At 34.3% G+C, this 16,530-nt stretch overlaps 3 protein-coding genes across 4 annotated transcripts; 2 read left to right on the top strand and 1 right to left on the bottom strand.

The window, feature by feature from the left end:
• Positions 1 to 1,065: 1,065 nt before the first annotated feature.
• LOC146137246 (aflatoxin B1 aldehyde reductase member 4-like) lies at positions 1,066 to 8,560 on the top strand. Its single transcript, XM_083394306.1, has 8 exons — positions 1,066 to 1,139; positions 2,804 to 2,948; positions 3,434 to 3,629; positions 4,930 to 5,076; positions 5,353 to 5,404; positions 5,704 to 5,899; positions 6,540 to 6,641; positions 7,260 to 8,560. The coding sequence occupies exons 1-8, from the start codon at positions 1,094 to 1,096 to the stop codon at positions 7,447 to 7,449; spliced, it is 1,074 nt and encodes a 357-aa protein (XP_083250432.1). The 5' UTR covers positions 1,066 to 1,093; the 3' UTR covers positions 7,450 to 8,560.
• LOC146137245 (mitochondrial import inner membrane translocase subunit Tim9-like) lies at positions 8,232 to 10,454 on the bottom strand. The gene is made up of 3 exons (XM_083394307.1): positions 10,307 to 10,454; positions 9,090 to 9,185; positions 8,232 to 8,616 (listed from the first exon to the last, which is right to left on the bottom strand). The coding sequence occupies exons 1-3, from the start codon at positions 10,349 to 10,351 to the stop codon at positions 8,404 to 8,406; spliced, it is 354 nt and encodes a 117-aa protein (XP_083250433.1). The 5' UTR covers positions 10,352 to 10,454; the 3' UTR covers positions 8,232 to 8,403.
• A 771-nt stretch (positions 10,455 to 11,225) lies between these two features.
• Positions 11,226 to 16,279, top strand: LOC146137244 (lipoamide acyltransferase component of branched-chain alpha-keto acid dehydrogenase complex, mitochondrial-like). 2 transcript variants are annotated; one of them, XM_083394305.1, is made up of 8 exons: positions 11,226 to 11,576; positions 12,027 to 12,165; positions 12,517 to 12,677; positions 13,201 to 13,344; positions 13,702 to 13,932; positions 14,555 to 14,746; positions 15,169 to 15,240; positions 15,945 to 16,279. In XM_083394305.1, the coding sequence occupies exons 1-8, from the start codon at positions 11,265 to 11,267 to the stop codon at positions 16,110 to 16,112; spliced, it is 1,419 nt and encodes a 472-aa protein (XP_083250431.1). In that variant the 5' UTR covers positions 11,226 to 11,264; the 3' UTR covers positions 16,113 to 16,279. The 2 variants fall into 2 exon arrangements, with proteins under 2 accessions (XP_083250431.1, XP_083250430.1); XM_083394304.1 differs by having other exon boundaries at positions 12,514 to 12,677.
• Positions 16,280 to 16,530: the final 251 nt, after the last annotated feature.

Genomic DNA, 16,530 nt, shown 5'->3' with positions numbered 1-16,530 from the left:
TAACCTTTTCAACCTAAAACTTCAGCAAAACAACAAACTGTGTGGTGTTTTAAAGGTTACTTCTATGACATCACGTTTAGATAAACTCTGTGACGTCACATTTTGATGTAACTTTGTGACCTCAAGGTACGACGTCACTTTGTGACATCACGTCATTACCGGTACGTAACTTTGTGATGTGATCTCCAAAACAAAATCCTTAATTCGCGCCTGACATGGATAACTATATTTAAAGACGTCTTGAGTATTTCAGTAATTTTCCAACTTGTAAACACCTAATGGAGTGTTTTCCAACCTGGGTTTCATTTCTAAAGCTCAAAGGTGCCGAGAGATCAGGGCTGCGGAGTTGAAGTCGGACTCGAGACTCGGGACTCGACGGAGTCGGTTTGTTCTGCCGAAGTCGGACTCGGGACGTGTAATAGCATATGTGAAATATTTTTAAACTATGTAATGCGAGTGGATCAATTATGACATCAATATGATTGGATTGCAGAAAATCCACCTTAATTTAATTGCGTAAATGGGTAAAATACAGGCTGTAGAGTCAGAGCTGGACTCGGGACTCGACAAAATCTTACATTTGGCCGGAGTCGGACTCGGGTTGTTTTTAACCGACTCCGCAGCCCTGCGAGAGATATTTCAAGTTATGTTCGATTCCAATTTTTGCTCTATTAAAAAGCTTCTTGATACATTTTTTTAAAGTGCAGCAAATCAAGAGAGTTTATTCCACTTATTAAACATTTGATGTGTGCTGTTTTAATTTATTTTATTGTGACATTACAGTGAACATCTGCGAAATTACTAGTATGCCGCGAACTATTTGTAATCTCTGTAGGGTGCCACAAGCCAAAAAAGGTTGGCAACGAACGTTGATATTTAGCAGATAGCGAAATATGTCGTTAGTTACCGAAAGTAATTTCCACGTACTGACAAACTTTTTCTACGAAATGAGTATGGCAAAGTGAAAAAGTGTAATATGAAGCCCTTCGCACAATAGTCATGAGTCAAGTTGGTAGGAAATGTGTCTTCTGCGTGACTTTGTCTGTGAAAGCTAAATCATTCATTCAAATATATCTTGGCGTCTGAAAACGGAATGCTTTCGAATTCTCTCTGCAAACAGTTTCTGCACAATGCCGCACGTGAGTAGCTTACAAACTGCATGGTCAGCATGATTTGACTGTTAGATCGGCACATTATGCAATCGCGACCTTAAAACCATTTTGTGGTTTATAACAATAGGGACTTGGTAGTCATGAGAAATTAAATTGTAATGTTGTTTAAACGTTTTGCATATATTTCTAGCCTAACGTAAGAGCACTTTTAACCTTTTTTTTTAATAATTACTGTAGCGTTAAGAAAAATACCTAATGACAAACGTAACAATTGTTTGACAAAATCTTTTATTGTAACATATGATGCTGATTTAGGCATTTAAAATACATATGTTTGATATAAGCGGGAACACACAATAAGACCTAAAAAGCAACAATACCAAAAGCACCAAAATCTATAAAACCATAGTATTAAGACCAATGGCATAATAAAGCCAAATACTCAATAATTTCCAGTACAGCATAATATCAAAATCGTCTGAATAAGACCTAAATCTGTTGGAATAAGGCCTAAATGCATCGGAATTAGTCCCAAGGTGATCGGAATACTGCCTAAGTTCACCGGAATAAGTCCCAAATTCATCGAAATAAGTCCTAAATTCTTGGGAATAAGGTCTAAATGCATCGGAAGAAGGCCTAAATGGCCAAAATAAACCCCTAACCTGTGGGTAGGGGGCATGGGACGATCGGGGGCAACGGTCTGACATCGGCCCTTTTGGTGACTGTGCTTGGACCCCTTAGTCTGACCAGCGCCGTCAGGGCACCGCTGTTTTGGCACCGGATTTTTGGTCCTGTTTGGGGTTATTGGTGGGTAATGGGTTAGGTTAGAAAATGGGTTAGTGTTGAAATTATTAGGGGAGTTAGTGATGTACTTGGGGGTGGGGTTTGGGGTTAGTTAAAGTGTTGTTTTGGCCTGATTCTGACTTTTTAGGTCTTATTCCGAAGGATTTAGGACTTATTCTGATTTAGAAAGTACTAATACCATAAGTATTAGTCCTATTTTGGCCTTATTCCAATTTGTGTTTTATTCTGACATTGATGTTCTTCTTGTCTCGATCTTATGGCTGGAGGCCATATAAGCATTTTAATATAACTATGTTTGACAAATCATTTAGTGCAACATATGCTTAACAAAAGCTTTACAGTGTCATATTGTTGTTAAAATTCTTATATGAAGCCACTGTGGAAAGTAGTGCTCCTGCACCCCCAAAAAAATTGAAAATGCACCCCTATTTCTTTATATGTTGCTAAACCTTTGGTGCACCCGGCCACCCCATTTTTTTAGGCTGTGTACCCGCAAGATCTGCCATAGTTTTCAGACAGCATTATAAGACATTACACATAGTCTGCGAAAAAACACACATCTGATATATCCTGTTTTTGGTGATTAAATGACTTTATTTCCTGAAATGAAGCAAGCTTTCTGAAATGTCAAAGACATGCTGAAATACCAGGGCTGTGTTTAGCCATTTTGTTTAGCTGACGAATCGCATCATGATTAAAAAACATGTTGGTAAACTCAACGTCAAGTAAATCAGCCTAATAACACATTAATTATATATATCTGTAACCTTGTTTCACCAAAAGTTGGTCTCATATTATTTACCAAATACGGTACTACAATTTCTGCTTTCAGATGGCAATTTTGCCATTTGTGTATATTTTTAAACTTGATTTTGTATATTATTTAGGTCTGTTGAAGCCAGTTGTTAAAAGCACAAACCCTAACATAAGAAAAATGGCATCTGGAAGTGTAAGAACTATTCTTGGCACGATGGAGTTTGGAAGAAGGCTGGATTTGAAACAAACTCGACAAATGATGGAAGAATTTAAAGAGTGGGTTAATTTTAAACAATATTAATAGTTGTTTTTGTTTAGTTAGAACACAATTTTCGATAACAATAAGAAGGAAAGTGCACAGAAATATATTTATTGCCTATTTTTGGTGAAAAGATTTTCTCCTAAATATAATTCAACCGTATTTTAAACTTAAGTCAGTTTGAAATAACTTAAATTCAAGTCATTGAGTCAAAACTGTCATATGAATTAAATTTTAAGTTATTAATGCTATTGTCTTATTTACGTTCACTATAAGCTTACAAAGCATTAGGTGAAAATAATTGGGACCCCAAAGCTTTGTTTGTTAAACTGAACGGTATTTGGATCACCTCAAAAAAAGGTTAAGAAACCCTGATTTCAAACCAAGATGTTCTAATTTTTTATGGCAAAAAGGGCTGCCAACGGGAAAAGCCAATAACAACCTCATTTACATTTAGAAGCACTGGTTTTACCACTTTTTACTTATGTCGCAATTTTTTTAGGAGTAACAGTGGCTTGTTTGAGGTGGACACTGCTTTTATGTACGCCGGTGGGAAAACTGAGGAATTTATGGGTGAAGTTGACGTGACAAAGTGCGACAACAATCAGATCGCCACCAAAGCTAACCCGTGGGATGGAAAACTTTTAACGGCCGAGGGAGTCAGGTTCCAGCTGGAGTCCAGCTTAAAGAGAATGAAGGTATGTATAATTCAAAATTAAATAAATTTCCAATTACTAAGTGTCCCATGTGCCTTTACTTCACTTGTTTTCACCATTCTTATTTTTACTCTGGCCTGATGAACCAAAAGGGTTGTGTGAAGCTCGTCAACTTAAAAATACAATTTGCCATAGTGCCACTTGTTTTCAGTTTTCAAGTACAGCTATCAACCAAGATATGTTGTTACATTATACATGAAGTATTCAATCCTCTGAATGTCTCAAAAGTTGTTTGTTTTGAAATAATTTATTTAACAACCTTTGGTAAAAGTATAGACAAAAAATATATAAATATCTAGGATTGACTAATGTCATTTTTGAACTACAGTGTTGTTTAACAATATTTGTTTAGCTAAACATCAAACTTCTACAAAGCCATTTTTCATTTTTCCAAAAGACGATCATTCATTGTGTGGCACATCACAAAGATTGTTTCTTTGCAAAAATTGTTTTCAACATTATATTCAAGCAATCAAACAATTTGTAATATTGTATTGCTATGTATTTTATTTAAAAGTCAACTGTATGCAATGTACCCTGGAATTTTGTTAGTATGCAACATTTTTAATAAATCTATTTGAACAAAGGCAGTGTATAAATAAATAAAAAATAGGGTGAAATACATTTCTGTCCATGTGTAAGGTGCCTCACTTTACAGCAGGGCTGCGGAGTCGGACTCTGGACTTGAGTAAGACCTTGTAAAACTACCCGAGTCCTGAGTCCGACATGCGCATACACAGTACCGAATTTTAAAACTGATATGGCCGCCAAATAGAAATTGTAAAGGTGGAATATTTTTCAACCATGTATTGTGAGTAAATGAATTACACGACACCTTTATAAGTGTATTGCTGAATATCCACGTTAATTTAGTTACGTAAATTAGTGAAACACAGGCTGTAGAGTCAGGGCCGGACTGGGGACTCGACAAAATCGCACATTAATGTTAATTTTTTTGGCTGGAGTCGGACTCGGGTTAATTTTAACCGACTCCGCAGCCCTGCTTTGCGGATAAACAAGTAAGAAATATGGCCCTTGATCTCTAGCTCGTTGGCCAAACCTGGTGTAGGCAGTGAATGATATTAGAGCCATGAATTCATTTCAAATCCAGTTGTATACAATAAAATTCCACAAACTACCAAATCCGTTTAGTTCAAAAAACTTTAGATATATTTTAGGGCCTAAAACACAGAACACACTATATTGCTAATATTGAATATTCTTTATACATTGTTTGAATCTTACTTTTAGGGTAAATTTAACAATTTGTTGTTTATCACAGGTTCCAAGTGTCCACCTATTTTACCTGCATGCACCCGATCACAAAACCCCCATTATCGAAACGCTGAGAGGGGTCAACGAACTCTATAAGGAAGGAAAGTTCAAAGAGTTTGGCCTCTCCAACTACGCTTCGTGGGAAGTTGCAGAGGTTAGATATTTTTTGTTGTGGCATTAAAAAGGCTTGTTGCAATAAGCTTTTTTACATAAATATACTGTAAAAGTAGCTAAACAAGCTTATAGAATTTTTGTGCAACTATTTGCAAAAAATATGTTTGAAACCCAAATTGAAAACTTTTATTGAGGAACACTTATTTAGAGTTGAAATGTTTAGATAACAACGTTTCATAAGACACATTTGGTTATTTGTTCGTGACATTGATTGGGAACATTTATCTTTATAGCCCATATATTTTTTGTTTTACAGGTTTACACAATCTGCAAACTTAACAACTGGATTTTACCAACTGTTTACCAAGGTTTGTTTGGATTGAATTTTTTTTTTTTTTGAATTTCGAAATAGAAATATTAAGTGCATTGTAACTTACAAATTGAGGAAATTTTCTTGATAAAATGAATCTCAAAGACAAAAAGGCTAATAAATTGACATCATCCTGATAAAGTCACATTAACTGATGATGATACAAAAAAGTACCAAAACATCTTTATCAAGATAATGCTAAATTACTTGACTTTTTGACTTGAAGATTCAAAATTATTAAACTACATTACGGAGCCGTGCATAGCACATAGGGAAATATTCATTGATTTTTTTCAGGAATGTACAACTACCTGACCAGGCAGGTGGAAACTGAGTTGTTTCCCTGCTTGAGAAACTTTGGAATGCGGTTCTATGCTTACAACCCCTTGGCTGGTGGAATTCTAACCGGGAAACATAGCTTCGAAGACGCAAACAAAACAGAACCTGGGAGGTTCTTTGGAAAGCAGGGGTGGGCTAAAGCTTACAGAGACAGGTAACAAATAAAATAAATACTTAGTAGAAGTATTTTTCTATGACTGATACATACACGTACCGTGCATGTACTACAAATGTAATCTAGCGCTTCTGTAATTGCTTTTTGGTTAATGGCGATAGACCAAACAAATCTGTCAATCATGCAAGTATGGCAGGCTAGAAAAACAACTAGCCTGTGGTTAGGTTTAAATTCACAACTTTCGGTCATACAGGAGCTGTCGTACTACCAACTGAGCTACACAGGCTCTGATAGAAGCAAGTCGAGAAACTATCATAGCACCGTTGCCTGCTGCATCCAGTTAGTAAAACTATCCTGTGGTGAGGTTCGAACTCACAACCTCGGCAAAACCGGGACCGTTGCTCAACCAACTGAGCTACACAGGCTTAAAGACCATACGCCAATGCTCGCTACATTCTGTTAGTACAAGCAACTTCATAGTAAAGAGGATCCACAAATTTTTCATCTATCCTTTCTGAAGCTGTATTTTGATCAACGATATACTTACTTATTATAGTAGATGTGTCTCAATGTGTCAAATTCACATAGGATTTTTTTATTATTATTCTTTGGGCAAACCATGTTGGCAAAACAAAATTTCTTATATTTTGTTTAAAGTAAGTGATTTTAAATGTTCAAGGTTTTGGAAAAAAGAGAACTTTGATTGCCTTGAAGATGTGAAGGCTACACTCGATGAAGTTTATGGAAATGGAAAGGTATCACCAGCTGAAGCAGCATACAGGCAAGTCAAGCCATGAAATCATGAAATATTTTTTAAGTCGCAACACATTTCATAATACTTGTATATCATCAAATATGTGAAATCACCAAAGCCAGAACAGATTTTTATATGTATATGTATAATTTTATATAGTCCGTTTTAGGGTAAATTACATTGCTAGGTAGGATTGTTGAATCATATGCAGAAGCTACAAAATAAACAGAACAAATATTTTGGGGGCACATCTAGTAATTCAGATAAAAACTGTTTTATTCAACTAATAAAGATACTGATGATGCTCTCATTGGAATGTACTTACCTAGAAATTTAAACAAACTAAGTTTTTAACTTTGTTTGATCTAACCGAATTTAAACAAATTTATTTAAAAACGTGTGTTTTAACACAGAAGGACAACATTTTTAACTAAATCAGAATACTAACTTTTACTTTTCGCTGATGGTGTTTCTAAATGAAAAAATATTAATTACATTCTTATGGCTCTTACTTTTGGTGTAATTGCTTAGTGTTTTGAGATGTAAAAACAACAGTTTGCCTAAAATGCGTTGCTACGAATAACTGAAACAGAATTCTAACTTCTTGTTTTTTTTTGAGTTTCTAAATACAGTAAATTTTTGCAGATGGTTATTTCATCATTCGGCATTGGATGGTGCAAAAGGTGACGGTGTAATTCTGGGGGCGTCAACCATGGATCACTTCCGCAAAAACATGGGTTACGCAAGCAAGGCACCCCTCGACGAAAAAGTTGTAGAACAAATGGAAAAATGCTGGGCGGTCAACACATTTACTTGCCCAAAATATTTCAGATAAAATTTGCCAACCTGGATGAATACCTCAAAGACTTAATCGAGCACCAAGTGTATTTGGGGAAATTCTTGTTTGTTGCATAATTTTAATACTGTTTGCAATCATTTTGATTCTGTGTTTTACACCTTCTTGATAATTCAGGGTTGAAATTTTGCACTCGCCCGTTCGCCAATACAAGTAAAATTTGCTCCGGACATGTGTTCATTTACTCCGGGGTGGCAAAAGCCTTCAAGTAAAATTGGTTGTTGCTATGGCCAATCAACTTGTTAAAACCTTACAATAAAACAAGTGCATCGAATGTTGCATAAAGTTCTTCTAGTCTGGCCAATAATTGATGAAAATCAAGCGGGAACCATGTTAAATCATTTGAGATTAAGTATTATTAAACATCCTGGTGAGATGAGTAGAGTGCATATTCAAATCTAATTTTAAACCACTTCGGCATTTACCCTAAAAATTTATTGTTTTGCGTTGTACAAATTTTGTAAATGGTGGTGATTAAAACTGGTGTTTAATTACAATTAGTTTTGCAATTGTTTTCAGATTGTGCCAATTTTCACTTTATATGATAACATTTGCCTCCACAAGTCTTCCAATTGTTTATGCGATTAAAAAAAATTGTTTTTAGTTTTTCTACTGACATTTGTCACAAGGTTAAAAAATTTAAATTTAAAACTATGTATGTTGGAAATCATAACCAAAGTATTGTTATTATAACTTAGCTTTCTACACTCGGTCAATATAATAAATATTTTCACCAGTGCAAACACCAAACACGTTTTTCATTTAAATCATGTTTTACTGATTGGCATTGCCAACCAATAACAATACAACATACAATTAAAAAAAGGAATAAAAATGTACATTTCGCCTAAAATAGCATAACTAACATCTTTTTTGAGAAAATGAAAAGTCAATTCTGCTTTAAATTTACACCAATTTATAACAAAACTTTTCCTATGGCACATTGTCATTAGATTGCATAGCGGTGGACTGGGGATTTTCAATCGTCTCTTGAGCGTTTTCCGTTATCGCTTTTAATCTGGCCGCTTGTTTTTCTGCTTCCTCGTTACGTTTTCGCACCATGTCGGGAGTGTGCTGCATAAAAATCTGCATCAAACGTTGATTGCCTTTCATGTAGAGCTCTGTGCAGTTTAGAACGCAAGATCTCTGCGATAAAGTGGTAGATTTAAAGGGGATTGACTTGAAATCAATATGAAAGCCCATACAGAAGAATTCAAATGTAAAGGTTGTTTAGCATTTTCAACACAAGAGCCCTCAAATATATCTTGCTACAAAAATAAAAAAGAAAATTAACATATCAATTATACATTACCGCCAGAACTCTATGTAAGTGTAAGCCAACACCTTGAATTAGGCCCAGAATGGTAAGCTAAACTCGGCAGTGTATCACAAAATACCAGATCAGAGAAATAAAAAAATTTTACTACCTTTTAGGGAAGTAACAAAATAAGGATTTTTACATTGGCATTGTATGGCACCTTATATATAAAAATATTAGTTTATACATATGTAAAATTTTTTCAGCTCCTGTAAACCAAGGCAGGGTTTAAAAACACATACGTAGCTTCTTTAAAGTTGTACTTAAAATTGGAAAACATAGGTTTTAATTAACGTATTACCTCATTCGATGAAACCTTTCTGTAGTTCATGTTTGTGACACATTTTGTAAAACACTGTTCTGTCATTGAGTTGTAAATCACAAGAAAATCCTTGACCTAATAAAGAAAAAATTAACCAGATGCAAATTTTATTTGACAGGAGATATTTTAAATTTGTTGATAAAACTGTTAGAACTAAGAAGTTATGTTTTTCATATTCTTATTTGTAGTAAAATGAAGCTTGTCATATTTTTAAATTTTAGAATTTTGCGTATTAAACTAGTATTGCATAATAAAGAAGTGGCTATTTGGCCGGATCGTTGTTTTACATTTGCACCTATATGTTACTATTTATTGATTTATGTAAGGGTTGGGGTTTGGGTGGTGGTAGTAAATAGATTAAATTCAAAGTTTTTCCTAAATTGATTTAAATAATTTGTTAGCTAGGTAAATAGCTATTGCTCTTTTACGCTTGCACCGCTTAAGGATCATTTGTTGATTGAACTACTTTGGGGTCCCGGTAAATAGTAAATTTCTAAGAATAAGTAGTCAAGTTGTATACACATTGACAGGTACACTGGAAGCCATTGCAGACTCACCGAATCTGTCGATCAATGACATCATTAGTACAGCTTTCAGTGTACTAATGATATGTAAGCCGTAATCGTTGGTCAAAAAGCAGCTTCAGAAGGGCTAGATTTCAGTTGTTAACACACACATGTGTGTACATATGTCACATTGAAGGGTAATACAATTTTAGGCGCTGGTCTACAATCCTACCAAGCGTTAAAACAATTCTTAATTCAACTCACAATATTTGAGTTAGGGTGCGGGTTAGCGTCTGGGTTTGGGTGGGTCATGCATTAATATTTTATTAATACTTGACCCGGCGCTGGTCTAGAATCCTACCACAGTTCTAAAATCAACGCACAAAATTTGAGTTAGGGTGCGGGTTAGCGTTCGGGTGTGGGTGGGTCAAGTAATATTATATTCTTTGTTTAATAATAATACTTGACCCACCTTAACCCAAACGCTAACCCGCACCCTAACCCAAATGGTGTTTCGTTGTGGTAGGATTCTAGACCAGCGCCCTTGACCCACCCAAACCGAAGCACAAACCTGCACCGCAACCCATAAAATATATGTTGTGGTAGGATTCTAGACCAGCGGCCAATTATGTATACCGGTAGCAGGCATGCCCATAAAACTACAGTATTTAGGCTATTTGGTGTACTTACATTCCTCAGCTGGGCTGTAGGGTCTATGGCCCCAGCTACATTCATTTTTTTGCGAAGTAAGAATCAAAAAAGAATTACTTGGTATGTTCATTAGATTCCAATTTCAAAAATCATATTTTCTTTTATAACAACACTTAAAAAATCACAAACTAACTAAATAGTGGAAAAGACAAGCACAAAATTAGTAGATAAAGAAATTAGTTAGAAATACGACAGTATATTCTACGATTTATATTTTTACAACGTAATCCCGAAAATAAATAACACATGTTGACATTTATGCAATCGGGTAATAACCTACGTTCTTGCTTCTGATTGGTTAAAGGTGGAGGCATGAACTTTGTTGCAAACTTTAGCAGAAAAACTTCAAATATACTTTTTTCAACCTTTTTCAACCTAGTAAAATATGAGTTTACGGAGATGTAGATTTGACACATTTGCGCATTTTTCATTGGTAACTTTCTGTTTTAAATGACATGTATTTAGGATTAGCGAAAATGCAATTGAAGCTGTTTTGACTACTTTTAATGCAGGTTTACGTAACGTAACGTAATCATAATTGTCCGTTCACTATAAACAAACACTAATGTGATGCACGCAGCTCGTAATTTCACAGTGCAATATCTCCGGAAAGAAACAGAGTATCGCTCAAATATTTTTAAACATTTCTTAAAGCAATCTAACTTAGTCAGCAATCAGACTTTCATCAAAAACCATTATTAAAAGACTAAAACTCTTTATTTATGAATATTAGTATTCAGTCATATTTATCCTTGAAATAAAGCGTGCAGAAAGTGATGTACATAGGGTAAAACCTTTAAGTTTACTCTTGAAATGTCCATAACTCAACTGTAGTTATTGGGGAATAAGTGAATAATATTTGTTCAAAATTTTAAGCGTATTACTGATTGAACCGGCTACTGTATTTTTCTGTTTCGTTTTAGGATCGCTTCTGTTTATGATGAATTCCATAAGAATAAGACAAGTGTGTCACGGATTTGCCAAAAAAATTAACTTTTGCAGCCAAAATGCAAGAACATTTTCCTGCATTGCATCAAAACAATTAAAACTAAATGAAAAAAATACAGCATTTAAGAGTCTAAATCCAGTCAGTAGGATTTATAGACAATTCCACGTACATCCCAGTTTGTGGAACAGCACGGTTTCGTTTAAACTGTCGGACATTGGTGAAGGAATTAAAGAAGTTGAAATGAAAGAATGGTTCATTGAAGTTGGAGACACAGTGGCACAGTTTGACGACATTTGTGAGGTGGGTGATATGAAATATTTGGTATTTTAATGAAATCCTTCTGCTGTGAACAATTTTTAGTAATTTGTAATGATTCAAGGGTGCTGGTCTAGAATTCTACCACAAAGCACAATATTTGGGTTAGGGTTAAAGTTTAGGTTTGGGTGGGTCAAGCATTATTATTAAATACTAAATATTATAATACTAAGCCCACCCAAACACTTAACCACACCCTAACCCAATTATTTTTTAATGATTTAATAATATTTTGAATGCTGTGGTCGACCGACCTCTCTATACAGCGATTTTAGGCCTTTCCAATCTGGAATACAGGTTATAAATTAAAAAATATTGACTTCCTTATGATCCCACCGACACAATTCACCAAAAAACTCTGCAATATTGTGGGAGTTATATAAACACAAGTTGTCAAATAGTTTTACGGTAAAACTAATTTATCTGAAAATTTAGGTTTCCAGTGACAAAGCGTCAGTCACAATAACAAGCCGATACGACGGGGTCGTGAAAAAGCTTTTCTACAATGTTGGAGACATTGCGCAAGTTGGGGACACCCTGGTTGATATTGAGGTGGAGGGGGAAGCAGTTGAAGGTGAGAGATTAAAATACAAATGTGAATAAAAATATGGAAGTGGCTGTTTTTTAGGACTTCTCCAGATTTTGCCCGGCCAAAACCTTTTCTTTAGTGCATATCATGTAGTTGTGTATGTTCAAATTTGATTCGGATGAAAACAAAGGTGCAACTGTTAGTTTTAAAAGTCAGTTGCGAACTTTAAATGTTTAATTATTCATTTTTATTTGAACTATGATTTTCTTTACAGTTGCAATAAAATGATAAAAAAATGATATTTAAAGGTATAGTTAAGTTAATTAAAGATAAAATGTTAGTGGACTGTAAGTTTAGACTTTTTACAATTTAAACTTAGTGTAAACATTTCAGAAGCTGTTGAAGAACCCTCCAAAGAGGCTCCACCCACGATATCCCCCCCTGAACCAACCACAAAACAACATGAAACTCCATCGAGAAGTTCTGATAAGATTCTTGCAACTCCAGCAGTTCGACATTTTGCAAAAGAAAACAACGTTTCATTGAGTTCTGTGCAGGTAAATAAAATAAATGCAATGAATTTGACATGTCAAAAAAAAATCGCAATATTCTTTTACAAGTGATTTGAAAATATATTTTCAAGTAAAATATTATACCTATGGCTTCATATTTATAATTGGCAGTTTTGCTTTTCAATGTTGCTGCATTTTACATATTTTATCAAAATGTAATCTGTTCTATTATAGTAAAAAATCAGGACTGACCAAACAAAAAACGCATTTATACCTGCACATTTTTTTATTGCTAGCATATTTTTGTTCATCCATTTAATCTCCAATATTAAGAAATATGGAATTTTTGTTCCTTGGTGGTGTTCTGTTTATCAGACAATTTTTTTTGTAACTGACATTCTAACTTTTTTAAACTTGCCTTTTTATTACTGGCGTCTGAACAGAGCCTTTTTTAATTCTAATTATTGATCCAATTTGAATACTTTGTCAACTTATTGTGTTTGGTTGACACTTTGTTTTAGTAATTTTAACCTAGCACTTTTTTTCTGGCGTTTTGTAATGAATGAAGGGTTCTGGTAAAGATGGACGGATATTAAAAGAAGACATCCTTAAACACACGACTCCTTCTCATGAAATGTCCGTACCACTCAAAGCCGTCAAAGTAACACGAATGGAAGAAGATACGGTCGAGCCCATCAAGGGTATTAGAAAGGTTTGTTGTTAAAATACTTTAAAACACATATTGCTTTTTTCAAACACATATATATATTGTGCTTTTTTAATTTCTTTAACGTTTTGATTTTTTCCGATGCTACCCCCATTTGAACCACATTATCTAATCTAGCTTTTACAAAAAAAAAATACTTTTACCCTGTAAAAATATCAATTTTTTAATATTTGATGGCACTTTTAATGACAAAAAAATAAAGCAACCAGTCTGCAAAAAAAATAAAAAATGTAAAATACTAAAATAATTACATTTATGGGATTTTATATGTATCTAATCTAACACTTTTTAATATATATAATACAACAGGCTAAACAATATTTTTTTAAATTTTTTGTTAAGGCAATGTACCATGCGATGACCAATTCACTTACAATCCCACATTTTGGCTACAACGACGAGTACGACCTAACGAAACTCGTGGAGTTGCGGAAAAGGCTGAAGAAAGAGGTTATGCATTCAACCGGCATCAAACTTTCCTACATGCCATTCATCGTGAAAGCAACTTCACTCGCCCTTCGCAGTTTTCCAATCCTTAATTCACAAATTGATGGAGAAAACATGGTTTTTAAGGTGGGTTTAAAAATAAATGCGTTTGTTAATGAATGGATAAATGTTAACCTCTGAGTTCCGACATAAGCGTAATAACCAATGGCTGTCAACTGACGTTCGTAGAGCAAGTGAATTGAATGTGAATTGAGCAAGGGAATTGAATATGTCGGCCACATTTTATATTCTTTTTATTTGGTAACAAAAAAAACGGTGACTCGACAGGGTTCACCCAAGTCTTTGCTCAATATTAGATATAATTATTTAACAGGTATCAGTATAATTACTGTCATAACTATTATTGTTTTTTGAACGTCGCAAAACTTATTAAGGTGCGCAATTCTGCAGTTTTATTGTCAACTATAAAAGTAGTTTGGGGTTAACAATTAAAAGATGAACTTTGCTCATTTTATGCCAATTGCAGTATAATTGCAACATTTTGAGTATCAATTTTATTTTTTGTACTTTTAGATCAAATCTCAATTTTATTGTCAATTATAAAAGTATTTTGGGGTTTACAGTTAAAACCTTGGACTTTGTTAATTTAATGCCCATTGCAATATAATTGTAACATTTTGAGTACCAATTTTATTTTTTGTAAGTTTTAAATAAATCTGTTTTTATTTTATAAACATTATTTTACCAGGCCGACCACAACATTAGCTTAGCAGTGGACACTCCCCACGGTTTACTCATTCCAAGTATCAAGAAAGTTCAGGATCTTTCAATACTTGAAGTGGCTGAAGAACTGAACCGACTTCATGAGGCCGGTCTTAACAATAAGTTAACACCTGCTGATCTCAAAAACGGAACCTTTAGTCTCTCAAACATTGGCAATGTGAGTATTTGTTTTTAATGTACTGAAACCAGAAACTAGAATATTATTAATGTTGTGACTATGTAATATAAAGATTGCAGAATTTTCTGAACTGTTTGGATAACCTTTGATTTTACTGACACTTTACTATTGTGAAAAAATGCATAGTAGTTGCCAATTGAAATATGATTGATTAATTGTAAATGGTATTTTTGCCCTTAGGGGAAACTAAACAATGATATATAACATTCCAAACTACAGTAACCAGTTCACAAGCGCTCAAACATTATTTTATTTGTCCTATTTCCACAAGTCTAGTTCTGTACTTAACAGCCTTTTGTACCAGCCCTAATGTGGTTGTATTAATGTAGTGAAGGTTTAATATGCTTGATGTACAGCCCAGTAAGTCAATATTACACAAATATTTAAATTTGTTTGTTCAGATCGGTGGAACTTATGCAAGTCCAGTAATCTTCTCCCCACAAGTTGCGATTGGCGCGCTCGGAAGAATTCAGGTAATTTTTTTGCTTTACCAATTTTTTACTAAACGCTGTGTTAAAGTTTGCTTTTAAATAGTCCCAGCAAATCGGCCACTAAAAGGGTGGAGGCTTGGTTTTGTGGTGCCCTAACCCGGGAATGCAGATAGGTGGGTGGCGGCAGGTAACTCGATGTTCGAGTATTAATTTGACTGTTTAATGCTATACAAGCGTGCTAATTTTATATCTTTTAAAAAAAGACACTGTTTGTTTTCCAATAAAATTCTTCCAATATACACAGTTAGTATTTTGACAATCATTGAACATTTTTAACAGTTATCCAAATGGTTAAAAAGTGACAAATGGTTGTTTTCGTCATTTACAACTAAAATCAGGTATTTAAAAACAATGAGACAAGAAATGTATTTTAGTATTGAAAACTTCATTGCTTGATAAATGCGAAAACAAATTATTTCTCGCATTTTAGGAAGTGCCCCTTAATGGTCCAATCGATTTTGTTTGACCAAACAACAGTCTTTATGATATAAACTATAAACGTTTGTATTAATAACCCAAACTTGTTAAACTACCAACTGTCAGAGTCCCAAATGATGCAAGTCAAACAAAATATACAGTATTTTACAGAAAGATTTATCGTTTTTTAGAGGGCTGAGTGCTCAAAACACTTTAAATTTGGCGTCTATGGTTATAATAAGTATTCATGTATGTTTTGTTTTTTTCAGGCTGTTCCACGTTTCGACCGAGATGACAACATTGTGAAAGCGCACATCATGTGTGTGAGCTGGTCAGGCGATCACCGGATTATAGAAGGCGCAACCATGGCACGATTCTCTAACCAGCTTAAACAATATCTGGAGGAACCGACCAGAATGCTGTTCCACTTGAAATGAGACCAAATAGATTTTTTGCTGTTTTATCGCGCCATGCATATTGTAGCCTTGGCTGCCAATTTGTAGTCTAGGTAATCGTGCTTATTGCCTTATTTTTTATTTACCTATTCTTGCTTCTAAGCATATATATATATCGAATACAGTTTCACACATTTTTAAGAACCTTATAAAATTTATAAAAAGTCCACCAACTGTTTAAGGTGACTCAAGACAATCAAACACAAGTCTTTTTAGTTGTTGTGTTCACCTTTTTGCTTTAAAAACTCCATACGATTTATATAAAATGAACACTGATAACTGATGTTTATAAATTGTATTTACGGTTCAAATGGGTCAAGGACAAGTTTTTCTTTAAGCTCAAACAAAAAAATAGCCAATGATAAAAAATGATGACATCAAATTATGATTTTGAACATTA

The sequence above is a fragment of the Ascidiella aspersa genome, chromosome 7 (assembly GCF_963924565.1).
Source record: "Ascidiella aspersa chromosome 7, kaAscAspe10.2, whole genome shotgun sequence".
In the NCBI taxonomy this organism is placed as follows: Eukaryota; Metazoa; Chordata; class Ascidiacea; order Phlebobranchia; family Ascidiidae; genus Ascidiella; species Ascidiella aspersa.
The sequence above is the reverse complement of the archived record's forward strand: the minus strand, read 5'-3'. Positions and strand labels throughout refer to the sequence as shown.